Source organism: Manacus candei, unplaced genomic scaffold (assembly GCF_025592945.1).
Source record: "Manacus candei isolate 608988 ecotype Guabito, Panama unplaced genomic scaffold, ASM2559294v1 h1tg000116l, whole genome shotgun sequence".
Lineage (NCBI taxonomy): Eukaryota > Metazoa > Chordata > Aves > Passeriformes > Pipridae > Manacus > Manacus candei.
Window position 1 is genome coordinate 33,887 of NW_026138164.1, and position 14,705 is coordinate 48,591.

The window sequence follows — 14,705 nt, forward strand, 5'->3', positions numbered from 1 at the left end:
CCTGCACATCCCGGGGTCTCTGTATATTTGGGGGGGTCTCTCTGTATATTTGGGGTTTCCCCCGCACATTCCGAGGTCTCTGTACATTTTAGGGGTCCCTCTACACTTTGGGGGTCCCCCACATCCCGGGGGTCCCGGCATATTTGGGAGTCCCCCACATCCCGGGGGTCCCGGCATATTTGGGGGTCCCCCACATCCCGGGGGTCCCGGCATATTTGGGAGTCCCCCACATCCCAGGGGTCCCGGTATATTTGGGGGTCCCCCACACCCCGGGGGTCCCTGTATATTTGGGGGTCCCCCAGACCCCCAAGGTTCCCTGTGTATTTAGGGGTCCCCGCACATCCCGGGGTCCCGGTATATTTGGGGATCCCCCATATCCCAGGAGTCCCTGTATATTTGGGGATCCCCCACATCCAGGGGGTCCCGGTATATTTGGGGGTCCCCCATATCCCAGGAGTCCCTGTATATTTGGGGGTCCCCCAGACCCCGGGGTTCCCTGTATATTTGGGGATCCCCCACATCCCAGGGGTCCCTGTATATTTGGGACTCCCCCCCATCCCGGGGTTCCCTCTATATTTGGGGATCACCCCACACCCCGGGGTTCCCTGTATATTTGGGGATCCCCCACATCCCGGGGGTCCCTGTATATTTGGGACTCCCCTATATCCCGGGGTTCCCGGTATATTTGGGGGTCCCCCACATCCCGGGGGTCCCTGTATATTTGGGGGTCCTCCCCATCCCGGGTTTCCCGTATATTTGGGGGTCCCCCCTATCGCAGAAGTCCCTGTATATTTGGGGGTCCCCCCCATCCCCGGGGTTCCCTCTATATTTGGGGGTCCCCCCGTCGCTGCCGCCGCCGCCGCCGTGCCCCGAGTCCTCCGCGCCTGCAGGGGGCGCTGTTGGCGGCGCGCCCAGCGCGGCCCCGCCGCTCGGTGGTTCCGGCGCCGCGTGTTCCCGGAGCGGGCCCGGGAGTGCTCCGGGAGCGGCCCCGGCAGCGGCCCGGCCCGGCCCCGCCATGTGGTTCATGTACGCGCTCAGCTGGCTGTCCCTGCTCGTGCAGGTGGCCTTCGTCACCCTGGCCATCGGTGAGAGCCCCGGCGGGCCGGCCCGCCCCGCGCCCTGTCGCGATATGTCGCGAGGGCGGCGCCGGGGAGGGGGCGGCCGGGGCTGGGGGAGCCGAGCCGGGCACGGGACCCCTGGGAGTGCCGGGCACGGGGGGTCCCTGGGTGTTCCTGGGACTGGGGGTCCCTGGGTGCCCCCTCAGAGTGACCCTGTGACTGGGGGTCCCTGGGTGTCCCCGAGCCCCGAGTTTTGTGTCCAAGTGATTGGGGGTCCCTTGTGGCCCCTGGGAGTCCCGGAGATTTGGGGTCCCTGAGTGTCCCGGAGATTTGGGTGTCCCTGGGGGTCCCTGGGTGTCCAAGGGACTGGGGGGTCCCTGGGTGTCCCCAAGGGCCCCTGTGCTGTTTTGGGGAGGGGGGTCCCCTTTGTGCCCCCCCCGGCTGATCCCGGCGATCCCGGTACTGATCCCGGCAATCCCGGTGCTGATCCCGGTGCTGATCCCGGTGCTGATCCCGGTGTTCCCGCAGCGGCCGGGCTGTACTACCTGGCGGAGCTGATCGAGGAGTACACGGTGGTCACCAGGAGGATCATCAAGTACATGATCTGGGTGAGTCCCGGGGGGATCTCTGGGGGACTTGGGGCTGGAATCCCCCCGGGAGGGCAGAGCAGCTGTGCCGTGGGATGGGGGGAACAGCGCGTGGGAAGCCCCTGATTCCCAGAGGGAAGGTGGCAGGGGCTGCTGCCATCCCATCCCACCCCACCCCATCCCCCTGGGGACAGGGGGTGCTGCCCCACCCCTGGGTGACCCCCGTCCCACCTGCTGGGGAACCCGGGTGTGTCCCGCCGGGAGCAGGGCAGGATTCCCACTGGGACCTTCTCCCAGGGTGGGAGGCACGGGGGGGATGTGGCACCAAAACCCACCGTGGCAGATCCCTGTGCCCCCCCAGCTGACCCCGGGTGACCCCCGCTGACCCCGCTGACCCCCATTGACCCCGCTGACCCCTGTGCCCGCAGTTCTCCTCGGCCGTGCTGGTGGGGCTGTACCTGTTCGAGCACTTCCCGGGGTTCCTGGTGGGCGTGGGGCTCTTCACCAACCTGGTGTACTTTGGATTGCTCCAGACCTTCCCCTTCATCGTCCTCACCTCCTCCAACTTCATCCTGTCCTGCGGTGAGGGGGCAGTTCCCACCCGGGGGGGGGGCATGGGGGGTGGGAGCGGGAGCTGGGGAGGGGGAGCCCTGTCCTCCCATCCCCGGGGGGCTCTGGGTCATCCCCGGGGGGCTCTGGGGGGCAGCAGAGGTTTGGGAATTGCTGTCCCTGCCTGGGAAGGACTTTGAGCCCCGGGTGGCACTTCAATGGCAGGTGCTGATGTGGCTGGGATCGATCTGGGCAAGGGGGGTGTGGAGCTGGGAATGCCGGGCTTTCCTGGGAATGCCGGGCCTTCCTGGGAATGCTGGGCTTTCCTGGGAATGCTGGGCTTCGTGGGCACCCTCTGCTTCCACTCAGACTGGTTTGGGTTGGGAGGGACCTTAAATCCCACCCAGGGACACCTCCCACCAGCCCAGGCTGCTCCAAGCCCTGTCCAGCCTGGCCTTGGACACTTGCAGGGATCCAGGGGCAGCCACAGCTTCTCTGCCCAACCTGTGCCAGGGGCTCCCCACCCTCACAGCCAACAATTCCTGCCCAATATCCCATCTATCCCTGCCCTCTGGCACTGGGAAGCCATTCCCTGTGTCCTGTCCCTCCCTCCCTTGTCCCCAGTCCCTCTCCAGCTCTCCTGGAGCCCCTTCAGGCCCTGCCAGGGGCTCTCAGCTCTCCCTGGAGCCTTCTCTTCTCCAGGGGAACCCCCCCAGCTCTCCCAGCCTGGCTCCAGAGCAGAGGGGCTCCAGAACCCTGGAATGGTTTGGGTTGGGAAGGGACCTTGAAGCCCATCCAGTACCACCCCAAGTTTGGGGGTCCCTGAGGCCTTGGAGTGTCCCCGAGTTTGGGGGTGGCTGCTCACCCCATGGGGGGTTTACAAGTGTTTTAGGACGAGCAGGATTGGGGGTGTGGGGCTGTGGGAAGGGGCAGGGGGGCTGTCCCCATTCCAGGGGCTGGGATTCTCCCGTGGGAGTCCCTGACCCCCCGTCCCCCTGCAGTGCTGGTCGTGCTCAACCACTACCTGGCCTTCCAGTTCTTTGCTGAGGAGTTCTACCTGTTCTCTGAGGTGAGACCTGGGCAAGGGGCTCAGCCCTGTTCTGCTGCTGCTCCTGGGAGGGAGGAGGGAGGGAAGGAGGGAGGGAAATGCCAGTTTTTGGGTCAGCAGCTCCAACACTTCCAGGGTTATTTTTGCAGCCCTTCCCTGGGGGTTCCTGAGCTTGTTCCCTCCCAGGTACCTGGGAAGCTGCAGGTTCTTCTTCCAGGTGTGGGTTTGGAGCTTTCCCAGCCAACTCCAAGCACAAACGTGGGTTATTTCTTTTTTATTATTTATTTTTTTTGGAGAAATTATTTTCTTATTTATTTTCATATTTTTATTTTTTTTTTCTAAAATCCTAAAAGCCAGGAAAAATAGAAAATAACATTATTTTATTTCTTTTTTTTTATTTTTTTTTTTTTTTACAATCTGACCCCAAATCACTTCCCTTTTGGAATTATTGCTCCTCACTTCTGTTATCTTTTATGCTCCAATTCCATGTCACATCCTCACATCCTCTGCCAAGGCAAGGGCCCACGTTCCCTGAGGGGCTTCTTTGCCCCCCCCCCCCCCCCCAAATTGCTGCTGCTTGGTGCAAATTCTAAAAGCAAACTGAAAAAGTTCACCAAAATAAATAACCCCCCAGCTTTTTAAGGAAGTTTGACACTTTTAAGGAAGTTTAACACCTTTTTGGGGCTCGGGGAGGTTGGTTGGTGGCTCAGCACCTCCGGGCTCGTCTCCCCCTGAGGAAATGTGGGAGAAAAGGGCATTTTATGGTTAGAGGGAACGAGAACCCCGGGGCAGGAGGAGCCAGCCCAGCTCTTCCCTCTTCCTTTCACTCCCTGGAAGGCGTGGGGAGGATTTAGTGACCTGCCTGTTTGACTGTGCTCCGTGGCAGTGGGAGCAGAGAGCTCTGGGCTCCCCTGCCCTTCCCGCAGTGCCGGGGGTTTGTCCCCCATCCCGGGGCAGGGCCGGCTCGGGGAGCTGCAGGGCAGGTCCCACCCCATCCCTGTGGGGCTCCAGGTGGGAATTGGGGGGCTCTGCCCACAGGTCCTGGCCTACTTCACCTTCTGCCTGTGGCTGATCCCCTTCGCCTTCTTCGTGTCCCTGTCGGCCGGGGAGAACGTCCTGCCCTCCACGGTGCAGCCCGGAGGTGAGGGGGGATAGGGGTGGGATGGGGGGGGATGGGGTGGGATGGGGTGGGACACATGTGCCCCCTGCACCCCATTCCCTCCTGGGGCTGTGGGGAAGGTGGGCAGGGAATCCCAGCTCCATCCTGCACCTCTTCAGCCCCGGGCTCATGGAATGGCTGGGCTGGGAAGGGACCTTAAAGCCCATCTGGTTCCAGCCCCAGGGACACCTCCCACCAGCCCAGGCTGCTCCAAGCCCTGTCCAGCCTGGCCTTGGACACTTCCAGGGATCCAGGGGCAGCCACAGCTTCTCTGGGCAACCTGGGCCAGGGCCTCCCCACCCTCCCAGCCAGGAATTCCTGCCCAATATCCCATCCATCCCTGCCCTCTGGCACTGGGAAGCCTTTCCCTGTGTGCTGTCCCTCCCTCCCTTGTCCCCAGTCCCTCTCCAGCTCTCCTGGAGCCCCTTCAGGCCCTGCCAGGGGCTCTCAGCTCTCCCTGGAGCCTTCTCTTGTCCAGGGGAACCCCCCCAGCTCTCCCAGCCTGGCTCCAGAGCAGAACTGTGGAATCCTGGAAAGGTTTGGGTGGGAAGGGACCTTAAAGCCCATCCAGTTCCACCCCCAGGGGCACCTCCCACTATCCCAGATTGCTCCAAGCCCTGTCCAGCCTGGCCTTGGACACTCCCAGGGATGGAGCAGCCACAGCATTCCTGGGTGCTGTCGCTTTCCCTGGATTCCCCCAGCATCCCAGGAAAGGGGGCTCAGGCTCTGGGCTCCCTGCAGCAGGTGGAACACCGGGGTGGGCTGGGTGGGATGTCCCCCCTGGTTCCAGTGGCATTCCCAGGGAATTCCCGTGGCTGTGATTCCCCCCCACAGACGACGTGGTGTCCAACTACTTCACCAAGGGGAAGAGAGGGAAGCGCTCCGGGATCCTGCTCATCTTCTCCTTCATCAAGGAGGCCATCCTGCCCAGCAGGCAGAAGATCTACTGAGCTGGGGGAGCTGGGACGGAGCCGGGACGGAGCCGGGACACCCAGACTGTGCCGAGGGCCCACAGCTCAGCCAGCCCTCCCCCGGCTCCCGAGGGGATTTCCCTGGGAATGGATGGACTGGGACACGCCTGGAGCTGCCAGACACACGGGGAGGGCTGGCACTGCCTCCTCCAGCTCTGCTGATCCCTCGGGAATGAGGCCCAGGAGGGGGTCGGGCTCCGGCTGAGCCCAACAGGGTCCGGCCCCGGCCCGGGGACCTGGGGAGTGTCACCTGTGGGAATTCCCAGCCAGGTGTTTGTGCCTGGGGGGTTTTGGGGAGCAGCTCCCTCGGGATGGCACAGGACGGGCTCCAGCTTCCCCTGAGGTTTACACAGAGCCATTAATTAAAAAGGAAAGGAGGAATTGGAATAAATGCGGAGGATTCCGACGTTCCCGGGGAAGGGACGGCGAGGGGGGGGCCTGTCCCTGCCCCCCTGGAAGGACCCAGCTGCTGCTTTGCTTTGGTTTCAGTGTTGGGAATTCCCCTGTTTCTCTCTGCTTTGGCCAGGACTGTCCAGGATGCTCCAGCTGCTGGGCAGCCGTTCATGGAAGTGAAGTCTCTGCTCCATGGGAACCTCCTCAGCTTCTCCCGGGTCTCTGCTGGGCATTCCCAGGGCTCTGAGCTCTCCAGGCCTCCCCCCTTTCCCAAAGGGAAAGATTCATACTGAGCGGGAGCTGAACCCTTTGTTCTCGTTCCTTGTAACCATAAAAATGCCCTTTTTCCCCTGTTTTTGGCCACCTTCAACCTGTGCCAGGACGGGCACAGGAATTCCCTGGATCCACCAGGGCAGGGGCACGGGGCAGCTTTGGGAGGAGTTTCTGAGGAAAATGGCTCATGGGAGAAGTTTTCCCTGTTGGAGAGGCTGGATGTGGCAGGTCCTGAGCATTCCTGGAATCCTGGAATGGTCTGGGGGGGGAAGGGACCTTAAATCCCACCCAGGGGCACCTTCCATAGCCCAGGTCACTCCAAACCCTGTCCAGCCTGGCCTTGGACACTTCCAGGGATGGAGTTGGTACCATGGAAGGAATCTCCCTCTGTGCCTAACAATTAATTGTGGAGATTTTAGGAAATAATACCTTGGAAAAGCTGCTGTCCAGCCCAGGGGCTGGAATTTTGCTCCAAGGTCGCAGGGTGAGGTTTTCTCCCTCTGAACCTGATGCAGGAGGGATGGAAAACTCCTGGAGAGCTGTGACAGGAGCACAGGGCAGGATGGAGGGATGGGCCAGGATGGAAAAGAGGAGGATCAGGAGCCTTCGTGTCCCTCCTGATCCCTCTTAATCCCTGTTTTCCCAAGCACTCAGCCAGGAGCCAGGGTTGGTTACTTGTGTTTTTCCAGCTGCCAAGTCCATTTTTCCTGCCTGGATCACATTCAGGACACTCCTTTCCTGGAGCTGAACCAGATTTCAGGGAAGTTGTGTAACCCCATAAATGTTTAACGAGGGAAAGGAGGAGGAAAGGCCGCAGGGAAGCAAAGACCAGGCTGGGATCCATCCCCTGCCCTGAGCAGGGAGCTTTGGGGTAAAACACACCCTCAGGAGCCCAGCTTGGGCCAAAACATCCCCCTGACACGCAGGGAACCTGGGAAATCTGGGGGATAAGATGGAAAATCTCTGGATATTCAACAGGATAAGGTAGGAACGATCCAGGGTCCAGCCACAAAGGGGCTGGGAGGTGCTCCAGCTCCAAACAAGGTGGGAGTTACCACTTGGATGGAGTGTTTGATTGTTATTATGATTATGCCCCACCCCTGGAAGTGGTGCTCCATCCCTGGAAGTGTCCAAGGCCAGGTTGGACGGAGCCTGGAGCGACCTGGGCCGGTGGAAGGTGTCCCAGGGGGTGGAACCGGGTGAACTTTGAGGCCCCTTCCCACCCACATTCCATGATTCCATTTGAGAGCCATGGATTAACACCCAGGCAGCTGCTCTCCGAGGCGTCTCTGCCTGCTCCTGGCTCTCCCATCCCGCGGGATCATCGATTTTCATGGATGTTTGGAGGGGGTAATGAGGGGAGAGGAGCTCACTCGATACGGAGCGGGCACGGGGAAAGGGCAGGATGGGGGGGACTCTCCCTCCTTGGGCCCTGACATTTTCCTGCTGCTGAGCCGGGAGGGGAGGGAGAGGTGAGAGCAGCTGGGGCTGGGAATGGCCCCAAAAGTGGATTTGGAGACGCTCAGGAAGCAGGAGAGGGGTCACCCCAGCCCCGGCCCCCCGAGCGCTCCCGGCCGCTCCCTGGGGCTCTGCCGCCTTTCCCAGCACCAGGGGCCTTGTCCAGGCAGGGATGAGGCCTCTCCATGCCTGCTTCCCACAGGGCAGTGCTCCTGGAGAGTCCAGAGGGAGGAGGAGGAGCTGTGGAATTGGGGAGGTTGCTCCGCACCTTAAATATTTCAGTTCCACTCGTGGGCGCTTGAGACGAGCAGGAAAAAAAGGGATGAAAAGAGCCAAGTGCTGGAGTGCTGTGACAGCAACGTGTCCTGGCTGTTCCCAGGGAAGGGGGTGACCACGGACCCGTGGGAAGGGGTCTGTCCCCTCCTTGGGGGTGCTGGGAGCAGCCGCAGTCCTGCCTGTCCCCGACTGCTCCAACCCCCGAGGGAATAAAGGATTTTAGTACCGTGTTGAGTTAGAGAAGGAGCACGGCCGGAGGGCAGGGACAGGGGGGGTTGGGGGAGGAAATTCCCTCCTGGGAGGGTGGGGAGGCCCTGGCACGGGTTACCCAGACAGAGCTTGGAGCAACCTGGGCTAGTGGAAGGTGTCCCTGCTCGTGGCAGGGGGTGGGACTGGGTGGGGTTTAAGGTCCCTCCCAACACAAACCAGTCTGGAATTCCATGAAAACCCATCTCCCGGCGACCCCAAGGCTTAAAACCAAGCATGGGCTGAAGAGCATCATCCCTTCCCATCCCGTGTCCTGCTCTGGTCCCACCAGGCCTCTTTCCAGGGCCAGTTGGCAGCAGCTCCAGTCCCGTTCCCAGCCTCGTTCCCAGCCTCATTCCCAGCCCCATTCCCAGCCCCATTCCCAGCCCTGTTCCCAGTCCCATTCCCAGTCCCATTCCCAGCCCCATTCCCAGCCCCGTTCCCAGCCCCGTTCCCAGCCCTGTTCCCAACCCCATTCCCAGTCCCATTCCCAGCCCCATTCCCAGCCCTGTTCCCAGTCCCATTCCCAGCCCTGTTCCCAGTCCCATTCCCAGCCCCATTCCCAGCCCCATTCCCAGCCCCATTCCCAGCCCTGTTCCCAGTCCCATTCCCAGCCCTGTTCCCAGCCCCATTCCCAGCCCCATTCCCAGCCCCGTCCCGTTGTCCCCCCCTCGGCCAGCACACAGTGACAACGCGGGTTCACGGGGCCACCTCGCTCTCATTGAAGCCCAGGAGGGTGGGAAGTGCTGGAGAACGAGGGTGGGAGGGGCTGGGGGGGCTTCGGCAGCGCCGTGGGAAGCTGCTCCTGCTCCTGCTCCTGCTCCTGCTCCTGCTCCTGCTCCTGCTCCTGCTCCTGCTCCTGCTCCTGCCCGGGGCTCCCGCTGCCCCCGGCCCGGCGGCTCGGGGGACGTGTCCTGGGGAGGCCACCACCCAGCCGGGGCCTGAACGGGCCCCTGTCCCCGTCCCTGCCCTCCGGGGGACACCCGGCTGGGGCCGTGCCCGTGTCCCCTGGAAGAGATGGAGGGAGAGGGGTGAGAGGGGTGGGGAGCCCGGGAGCGGTGACAGGAGGGGACAGCGGGAGGGACAGAGAGGGGACAGGGCTGGGTGTCACCTCCGCGCCGCTCCCCGGGGACATTCCCGCTCCAGGAGGGTCACCCGGCCCCACCCCTGCGTCCCACCCTGCTCCGTACCGGGGTCTGGCCCGCTCACAGCCCCGGCCCGCTCCTGGGCGGGGGGGCTGCGGGTGCCCGTGGAGGTGCCCATGGAGGTGCCCGTGGAGGTGCCCACGGATGCATCCACGGCCCGGCGCCGCCGCTGCAGGATGGATTCCAGCTGCCGGTCCCGGCCCTTGGCGCTGCCCCGGCGCCCGCTGCACCTCCGGCTCGGCCTCCTCATGGCACCCTGGGACACGACCGAGGGGCCGGCGGGTCACGCCGGGCACGGGGACCCCCCAGGGCAGTGGGAGAGGTGTCCCCCCGTGGGACGGGGCCGCTCACCAGGATTCCCTGCAGCTCCAGCACCGCGCTCCTCCTCTTCTCAGCCACCGGGTCCTGGGAGGGGAGGGACGGGGGGGGCTCATCCTGCTGCTCCTGCTCCTCCCTGGGGCTGCCGGTGCTTCCCAAGCCCGCCCCAGTCCCAGGACTGCCCAGGGACATTGTTGGGACCCATCCCCGCCTACCTGGCCCAGGTGTGCCCTGCCCTTGGCTGGCCGCAGGACCACCCCGCTCCTGATCCGCTCCATCATCTCCTGCACGGCCCGAGCTCTGACATCCTGGGCTCTGACATCCTGGGCTTTCGGGTTACCTGCACAGGTACCACCACGCTGAGACACCCCCACAAGCTCATGACAGCCCCCCCTGCAGCCCCCCATGCCCGGGGTCCCTCCCTCGGCCGTGGCCCAGCGTGGTCCCCCCTGCCAGGGCCATGTCCCCCCTGTGCCGGGCGGGACAGGGGTGCTGAGCACCCTCCTTCGAGGGGCGGGGTCTGCAGGGCGCCCCGAACCCCAAATCGGCCTCTCCCACCCCGTCCTCCTCGTGCCCGGGGCTCCCCATCCCCGTGGCGCTGTGGGACCCCCCCGACACTGGGAGCCCCCCGACACTTACCGTGCTGCCGCTTTGCCACCCCCTTCCTCAGCCTGACGGCGGTGAGGGGGCTGCAAGGGAGAGGGGGGTGAGAGCTGCCCCCGCACCCCAAACCCGTCAGCCGTGCCCACCCTGCCCACTGCCCCCCAGAGAGGGGCGGCCGGACCCCCAGCACAGCCAGACACCCCCAGCCCCCGAAACCCGCTGGGGACTGACCCCCCGAAACCTGCTGGGGACTGACCCCCCCCCCATCCTGCACCTCCCGCCGGGGGCGATGCCTGGACACGGCTCGGGGACAGCCCGGACACAGCGGGACACAGCTCGGGGACAGCCTGGCACGGCCCGGGGACAGCTCGGGGACAGCTCGGGGACAGCGGGACACAGCTCGGAGACAGCCTGGCACGGCCCGGGGACAGCTGAGGGACAGCCCGGGCACAGCCGGGCACGGCTCGGGGAGAGCCGAGGGGCGGGTGGGCCAAGGTTTGCCCCCATCCCACGGTGTTCCCCGTGGCATCCCCACGCCGGCAGCCCGCGGGGTTGCTGGGGGGGGGCCCGGGGTGTCACCTACTCCGCGGGGACAGCGGGGCCCGGCGGTGGCAGCGGCGGGGCCGGCGGGGGCTCGGGGGTCCGGTTCAGCGGCGGAGGGTCCCGGGCCAGCTTCTCCCGCAGGGATCCCACTGGAATGGGGTGGGATTGGGGCCGGTGACCCTCGGAGCCCGAGCCCACCCGGCCGCGGGCACCTCCGTCCTCCCTCCGCGTGGGGCGGAGCACCCACCTTCCTCCTCCAGCCCCCCCAGCCGCCCCTCAGCCTCCTCCAGCCTCCTCCTCAGCTCCAGCTTCTCCTCCTCTGCCTCCGCCAGAGCTTCCCGGGCCCGGTCCAGCTCCTCCGGCTCCGGCCGCATCCGCAGCTGCTCCTCCAGCTCCTCCACCTGCGGGATGGGGGATCCCGGAGCTGGGGGGACCCCCGGGCCGGCCCTGCCGGGGGGGGGGATGTGCCACAGCCCCACAGATCGGCCGCTTGGCACGAACTTCAGGTGGCTTTTAGGACAAATCCCGCTGGGTGATGGAGCACCCGCAGCGTGTGGGGCAGCCCCATTGTGGGACCCGAAATGCGCTGGTGGAAATCCATGGAAGAACCTCTCCAAGGTGGGCACAGGGAGGGTGAATAGAGGGGTCTGATCCTGCTCCCAGCCACTTCCCTCACCCAACGGACCCACCCCCAGCTCCAGGACCGAGTTGGGACCCGGCCCTGCTCCCCACACCGTGTGCCTCCACCCCCGGGGACAGTCTCTCACCCCCTGGGACAGTCCCCCATACACGGGGACAGACCCCCACCCCCAGGGACAGCCCCCCATACACGGGGACAGACCCCCACCCCCAGGGACAACCCCTCATCCCCGGGAACAGCCCCTCACCCCCAGGGCAGGCCCTCACCCCTGGGACAGCCCCTCAGCCTCCGGGACAGCCCCCCACTCCCAGGGACAGGTCCCCAGTCCCGGAGACAGCCCCTCACCCCCAGGGACAGCCCCCCACCCAGGGGAGAGCCCCCCACCCCCGGCGACAGCCCCCCACCCAGGGGACAGACCCTCACCCTCCGGGACAGCCCCTCACCCAGGGGACAGCCCCCCATCCCCGGGGCCAGCCCCTCACCCGCTGCCGCTGCTCCCTCCTGGTCTCCTCCAGCTCCCGGCTGAGCCGCCCCAGCTCCCGCAGCGCGGCCCCCACCCGGGCCTCGGGCCCGTCCCGCAGCAGGATCGAGCTCTGCCTGTTCGCCTCCTTCTGCTGCACCAGCATCTGCCCGCGGGGCCGGCTCAGCGAGGGACCGACCCCCGGACCACCGAGATGCGCTTTGGGGGCACTGGGGGCAAACCCCCCCCCGGCCCCATGGAAGGGTGGGTGCCCGGGAGGATCCCACCCAGCCCGGGATCCAGCGCTGGGACGAGCACTGGGGTGCCAAGGGATGCTGAGACAAGCGCCCCCCGCTCTCCCACCCCCCGGGGGTGCCCCCCACCCCCAGCCCCGCCCGGGGTCTGCGGGCACCTCGTGGGCAAAGGCTTCGGCGTGGAGCCGCAGGTCCTGCTCCAGCTCCAGCTGCTCCAGCGCCTCCCAGTAATCCTGGGTGACGATCTGGGACACTGCCGGTGACAGCGGGGTCGGGGGGGGCCGGTGCCAGCACGGGGGGTACGTGCCACCATAGACACCTCGGCACAGCCCCCCCCTTCCCGGCCATCCCCCCGCAGCTCCCGGCCTTTGGCTGCACCAGTTCGCCGGACGGGGCGCACTGGTGGCACTGGGAGCTGCCAGGGGCTGGGCAGGGGCCGGGGAGACCCCGCTCACCTCTCTTGAAGGACCTCAGTGCCCGCTGGCTGGTGCCCAGGGCCGCCCGCAGGCGCTGCCGCTCCTCCTGCTCCAGCTCCAGCTGCGCCAGGACAAGCCCCCCCTCAGCCCCGGGTTCACTGGGGGGTCCCGCCGTGCCCAGCCCACCCCCCCGGGACATCAGGGGCTGTAGAGGGGGGTCTTCCCTCCCAGACCCCTGCCCTGAGCTCAGTGAGGAGCCGCAGGGATGAGGAGGGGACGAGGAAGGAGGAGGAGGGGGGTCCTGCCCGGCCGGGGGGCCCGGGAGGTACCTGGGGGGTACCTGGGGGGTAGCTGGGGGGTACCTGGGAGGTACCTGGGCCTGCAGGTGCTGGTTCTGCCTCTGCAGCTCCTGGACCTGCCCCGTGAGCTCCTCCTGCTGCTCCAGGAGCCGGGAGAGCCGTTCCTGCAGATCTGGGAGCAAAGGGGGGAGCGAGGGGTGGGAAAGGGGGGAGCGAGGGATGGGAGAGGGGGAGTGAGGGGTGGGAGAGGGGAGTGCAGCCCCCCCTCGAGCTGGACTCAGTCCCCAGGTCCCTCTGGCCCTGCTGTGTCTCCAGGGGCCCTGCTGGAAGCTGGATCTGGGAAGTGACCTGGGAAGGCCACCGACAAGGAAGGACGTATGGCAATGGGGGTGGGACCCCCGGGCTCATGCTCAGCACCCCAAGGGTGACCCCAAGGGTGAGCCGAGGGGTGGAGTCAGAGATCTCCTGCACACGGAGGGTTTGGAGGGAATGGGGTGACCCCAGGGGTCCGTCCCCGCAGAAGGGCATCTCTGCCAGGGGTGCAGCCCCTCGAGGGGAGCCCCCCCAGCCCCCCCGGCTCCCCCAGGCTGCAAACAGCCGGAATCGCCGACGTGGGAAAACAGGATGGGAAAGGGGAAGTAGGGGCAGCTGCGCTTTCCCTTCGCGGCTCATTTCGGTATCGCTTTCGCCCGGTTTAACCCCGGCCGGGGCTCAGGCCCGGCCCAAACCGCGGCTAAGCCGGGCTTAGGGGACACTGCGGGGGGGCCGCCGGGCTTAGAGGACATCCTGGGGACGGGATGGGCTGGGCCGGGACCCCCCCGCTCACCTGGGAGCTGCTGCCCGGAGCGCGGGGCAGGGTCAGGGTCCTCCTCTGCCGTCACCCCCTCGGGTGTCCCCTCCTCGGGTGTCCCCTCCTCGGGTGTCCCCTCCTGGGGGGGCCGGGCCGGGCTGAGCCGCCTCGGCCGCTCCTTATCCTGCTGCCCCTGAGGGGGAGAGACCCCCCCGCCCCAGGGTCGGGGTTCCCACTGCCCCCCCCGAGCCGGCCGTGCCCGGGGATGCCCTGGCACCCTGTGCCCGTGTGGGGAGGGTGCTGGGGCGGCTGCCCCCCCTACCTGTGCGCGAAGGCGGCCTCGCTGCCGGCACAGCCGTTCCAGCTCCACCTCCGCCTCCAGCGCCTCCAGCTCTGCCAGCAGTGCCTGCGATGCTGCCGGGGGCACACGGGGCTTCAGGTGCCCGTCGGGCCCCCAGTGCGGGTCCTGCCCACGGCCCCCCACGCCCAGTGGCCGGCAGAGCCCAGTCAGGTCACCCAGGGGCAGGGCTGGCACCCGGCTCAGTGCCAGGGCAGGGATTTTCCCGCTGGCACCGTCACTGACAGGGCCTGGGAGGGGCTGCAGCTGCCCCGAGACCCCCAGAGGGATGTGCCAGGGTGGGACACAGGGGTGGGACACAGAGATGGGACACAGGGGTGGGACACTGGGGTGGGACACTGGGGTGGGACACAGGGGTGGGACAGGGCTCACCTTCCTCGAGCTGTGCCAGCCGCCCCTCGGCATTGCCCAGCTCCGGGCTGAGGAGTGGGTGCAGCTGGGGGAGAAACGGGCATGAGGAACTGGGTTGGCACAGCATTCCTCTGGCACAGCATTCCATTGGCACAGCATTCCATTGGCACAGCATTCCATTGGCTTAGCTTGGCCTTGGCATGGTATTGCATTGGCACAGCAGGGCTTTGGCATGGCATGGAAATGACATCGCATGGCACTGGGTTGGCATTCCATTGGCACAGCACTGATTGACAGGGCACTGTTTTGGCACGGCATTGGCACAGCATTCCACTGGCACAGCATTCCATCTGCATGGCCTTGTGTCGGCACAGCATTCCATTGGCAGGGCATTGCATTGGCATTCCACTGGCATTCCACTGGCATTCCATGGCCAGGGCCCTGCCGGGTCCCGGTGAGCCCCGAGCCGCCCGGACACTGCCACCCCCGGGGACGCTGTACCTGTGCCAC

General features: G+C 65.9%; 2 protein-coding genes across 2 annotated transcripts; one reads left to right on the forward strand and one right to left on the reverse strand.

Annotated features, from left to right (window-relative positions):
• The first annotated feature begins 921 nt into the window (after positions 1 to 921).
• On the forward strand, positions 922 to 5,763 carry TEX261 (testis expressed 261). The gene is made up of 6 exons (XM_051770151.1): positions 922 to 1,085; positions 1,587 to 1,666; positions 2,074 to 2,227; positions 3,196 to 3,263; positions 4,281 to 4,383; positions 5,236 to 5,763. The coding sequence occupies exons 1-6, from the start codon at positions 1,016 to 1,018 to the stop codon at positions 5,349 to 5,351; spliced, it is 591 nt and encodes a 196-aa protein (XP_051626111.1). The 5' UTR covers positions 922 to 1,015; the 3' UTR covers positions 5,352 to 5,763.
• Positions 5,764 to 7,834: 2,071 nt separating this feature from the next.
• Positions 7,835 to 13,772, reverse strand: LOC127461953 (shootin-1-like; the record flags this gene model as incomplete). Its single annotated transcript, XM_051770163.1, has 12 exons — positions 7,835 to 9,026; positions 9,197 to 9,419; positions 9,515 to 9,568; positions 9,697 to 9,821; positions 10,121 to 10,170; positions 10,668 to 10,776; positions 10,875 to 11,028; positions 11,750 to 11,893; positions 12,140 to 12,234; positions 12,437 to 12,518; positions 12,771 to 12,868; positions 13,523 to 13,772. Coding segments are annotated over 12 exons (1,674 nt in total), but the record flags the coding sequence as incomplete, so codon positions are not given.
• Positions 13,773 to 14,705: the final 933 nt, after the last annotated feature.

Excerpts from the sequence above, each read along its gene's own strand:
- TEX261 (XM_051770151.1), top strand. The coding sequence starts at position 1,016 with ATGTGGTTCATGTACGCGCTCAGCTGGCTGTCCCTGCTCGTGCAGGTG. Across the intron at positions 2,228-3,195 it reads CAACTTCATCCTGTCCTGCG|TGCTGGTCGTGCTCAACCAC; the intron begins GTGAGGGGGCAG and ends GTCCCCCTGCAG. Across the intron at positions 3,264-4,280 it reads AGTTCTACCTGTTCTCTGAG|GTCCTGGCCTACTTCACCTT; the intron begins GTGAGACCTGGG and ends CTCTGCCCACAG.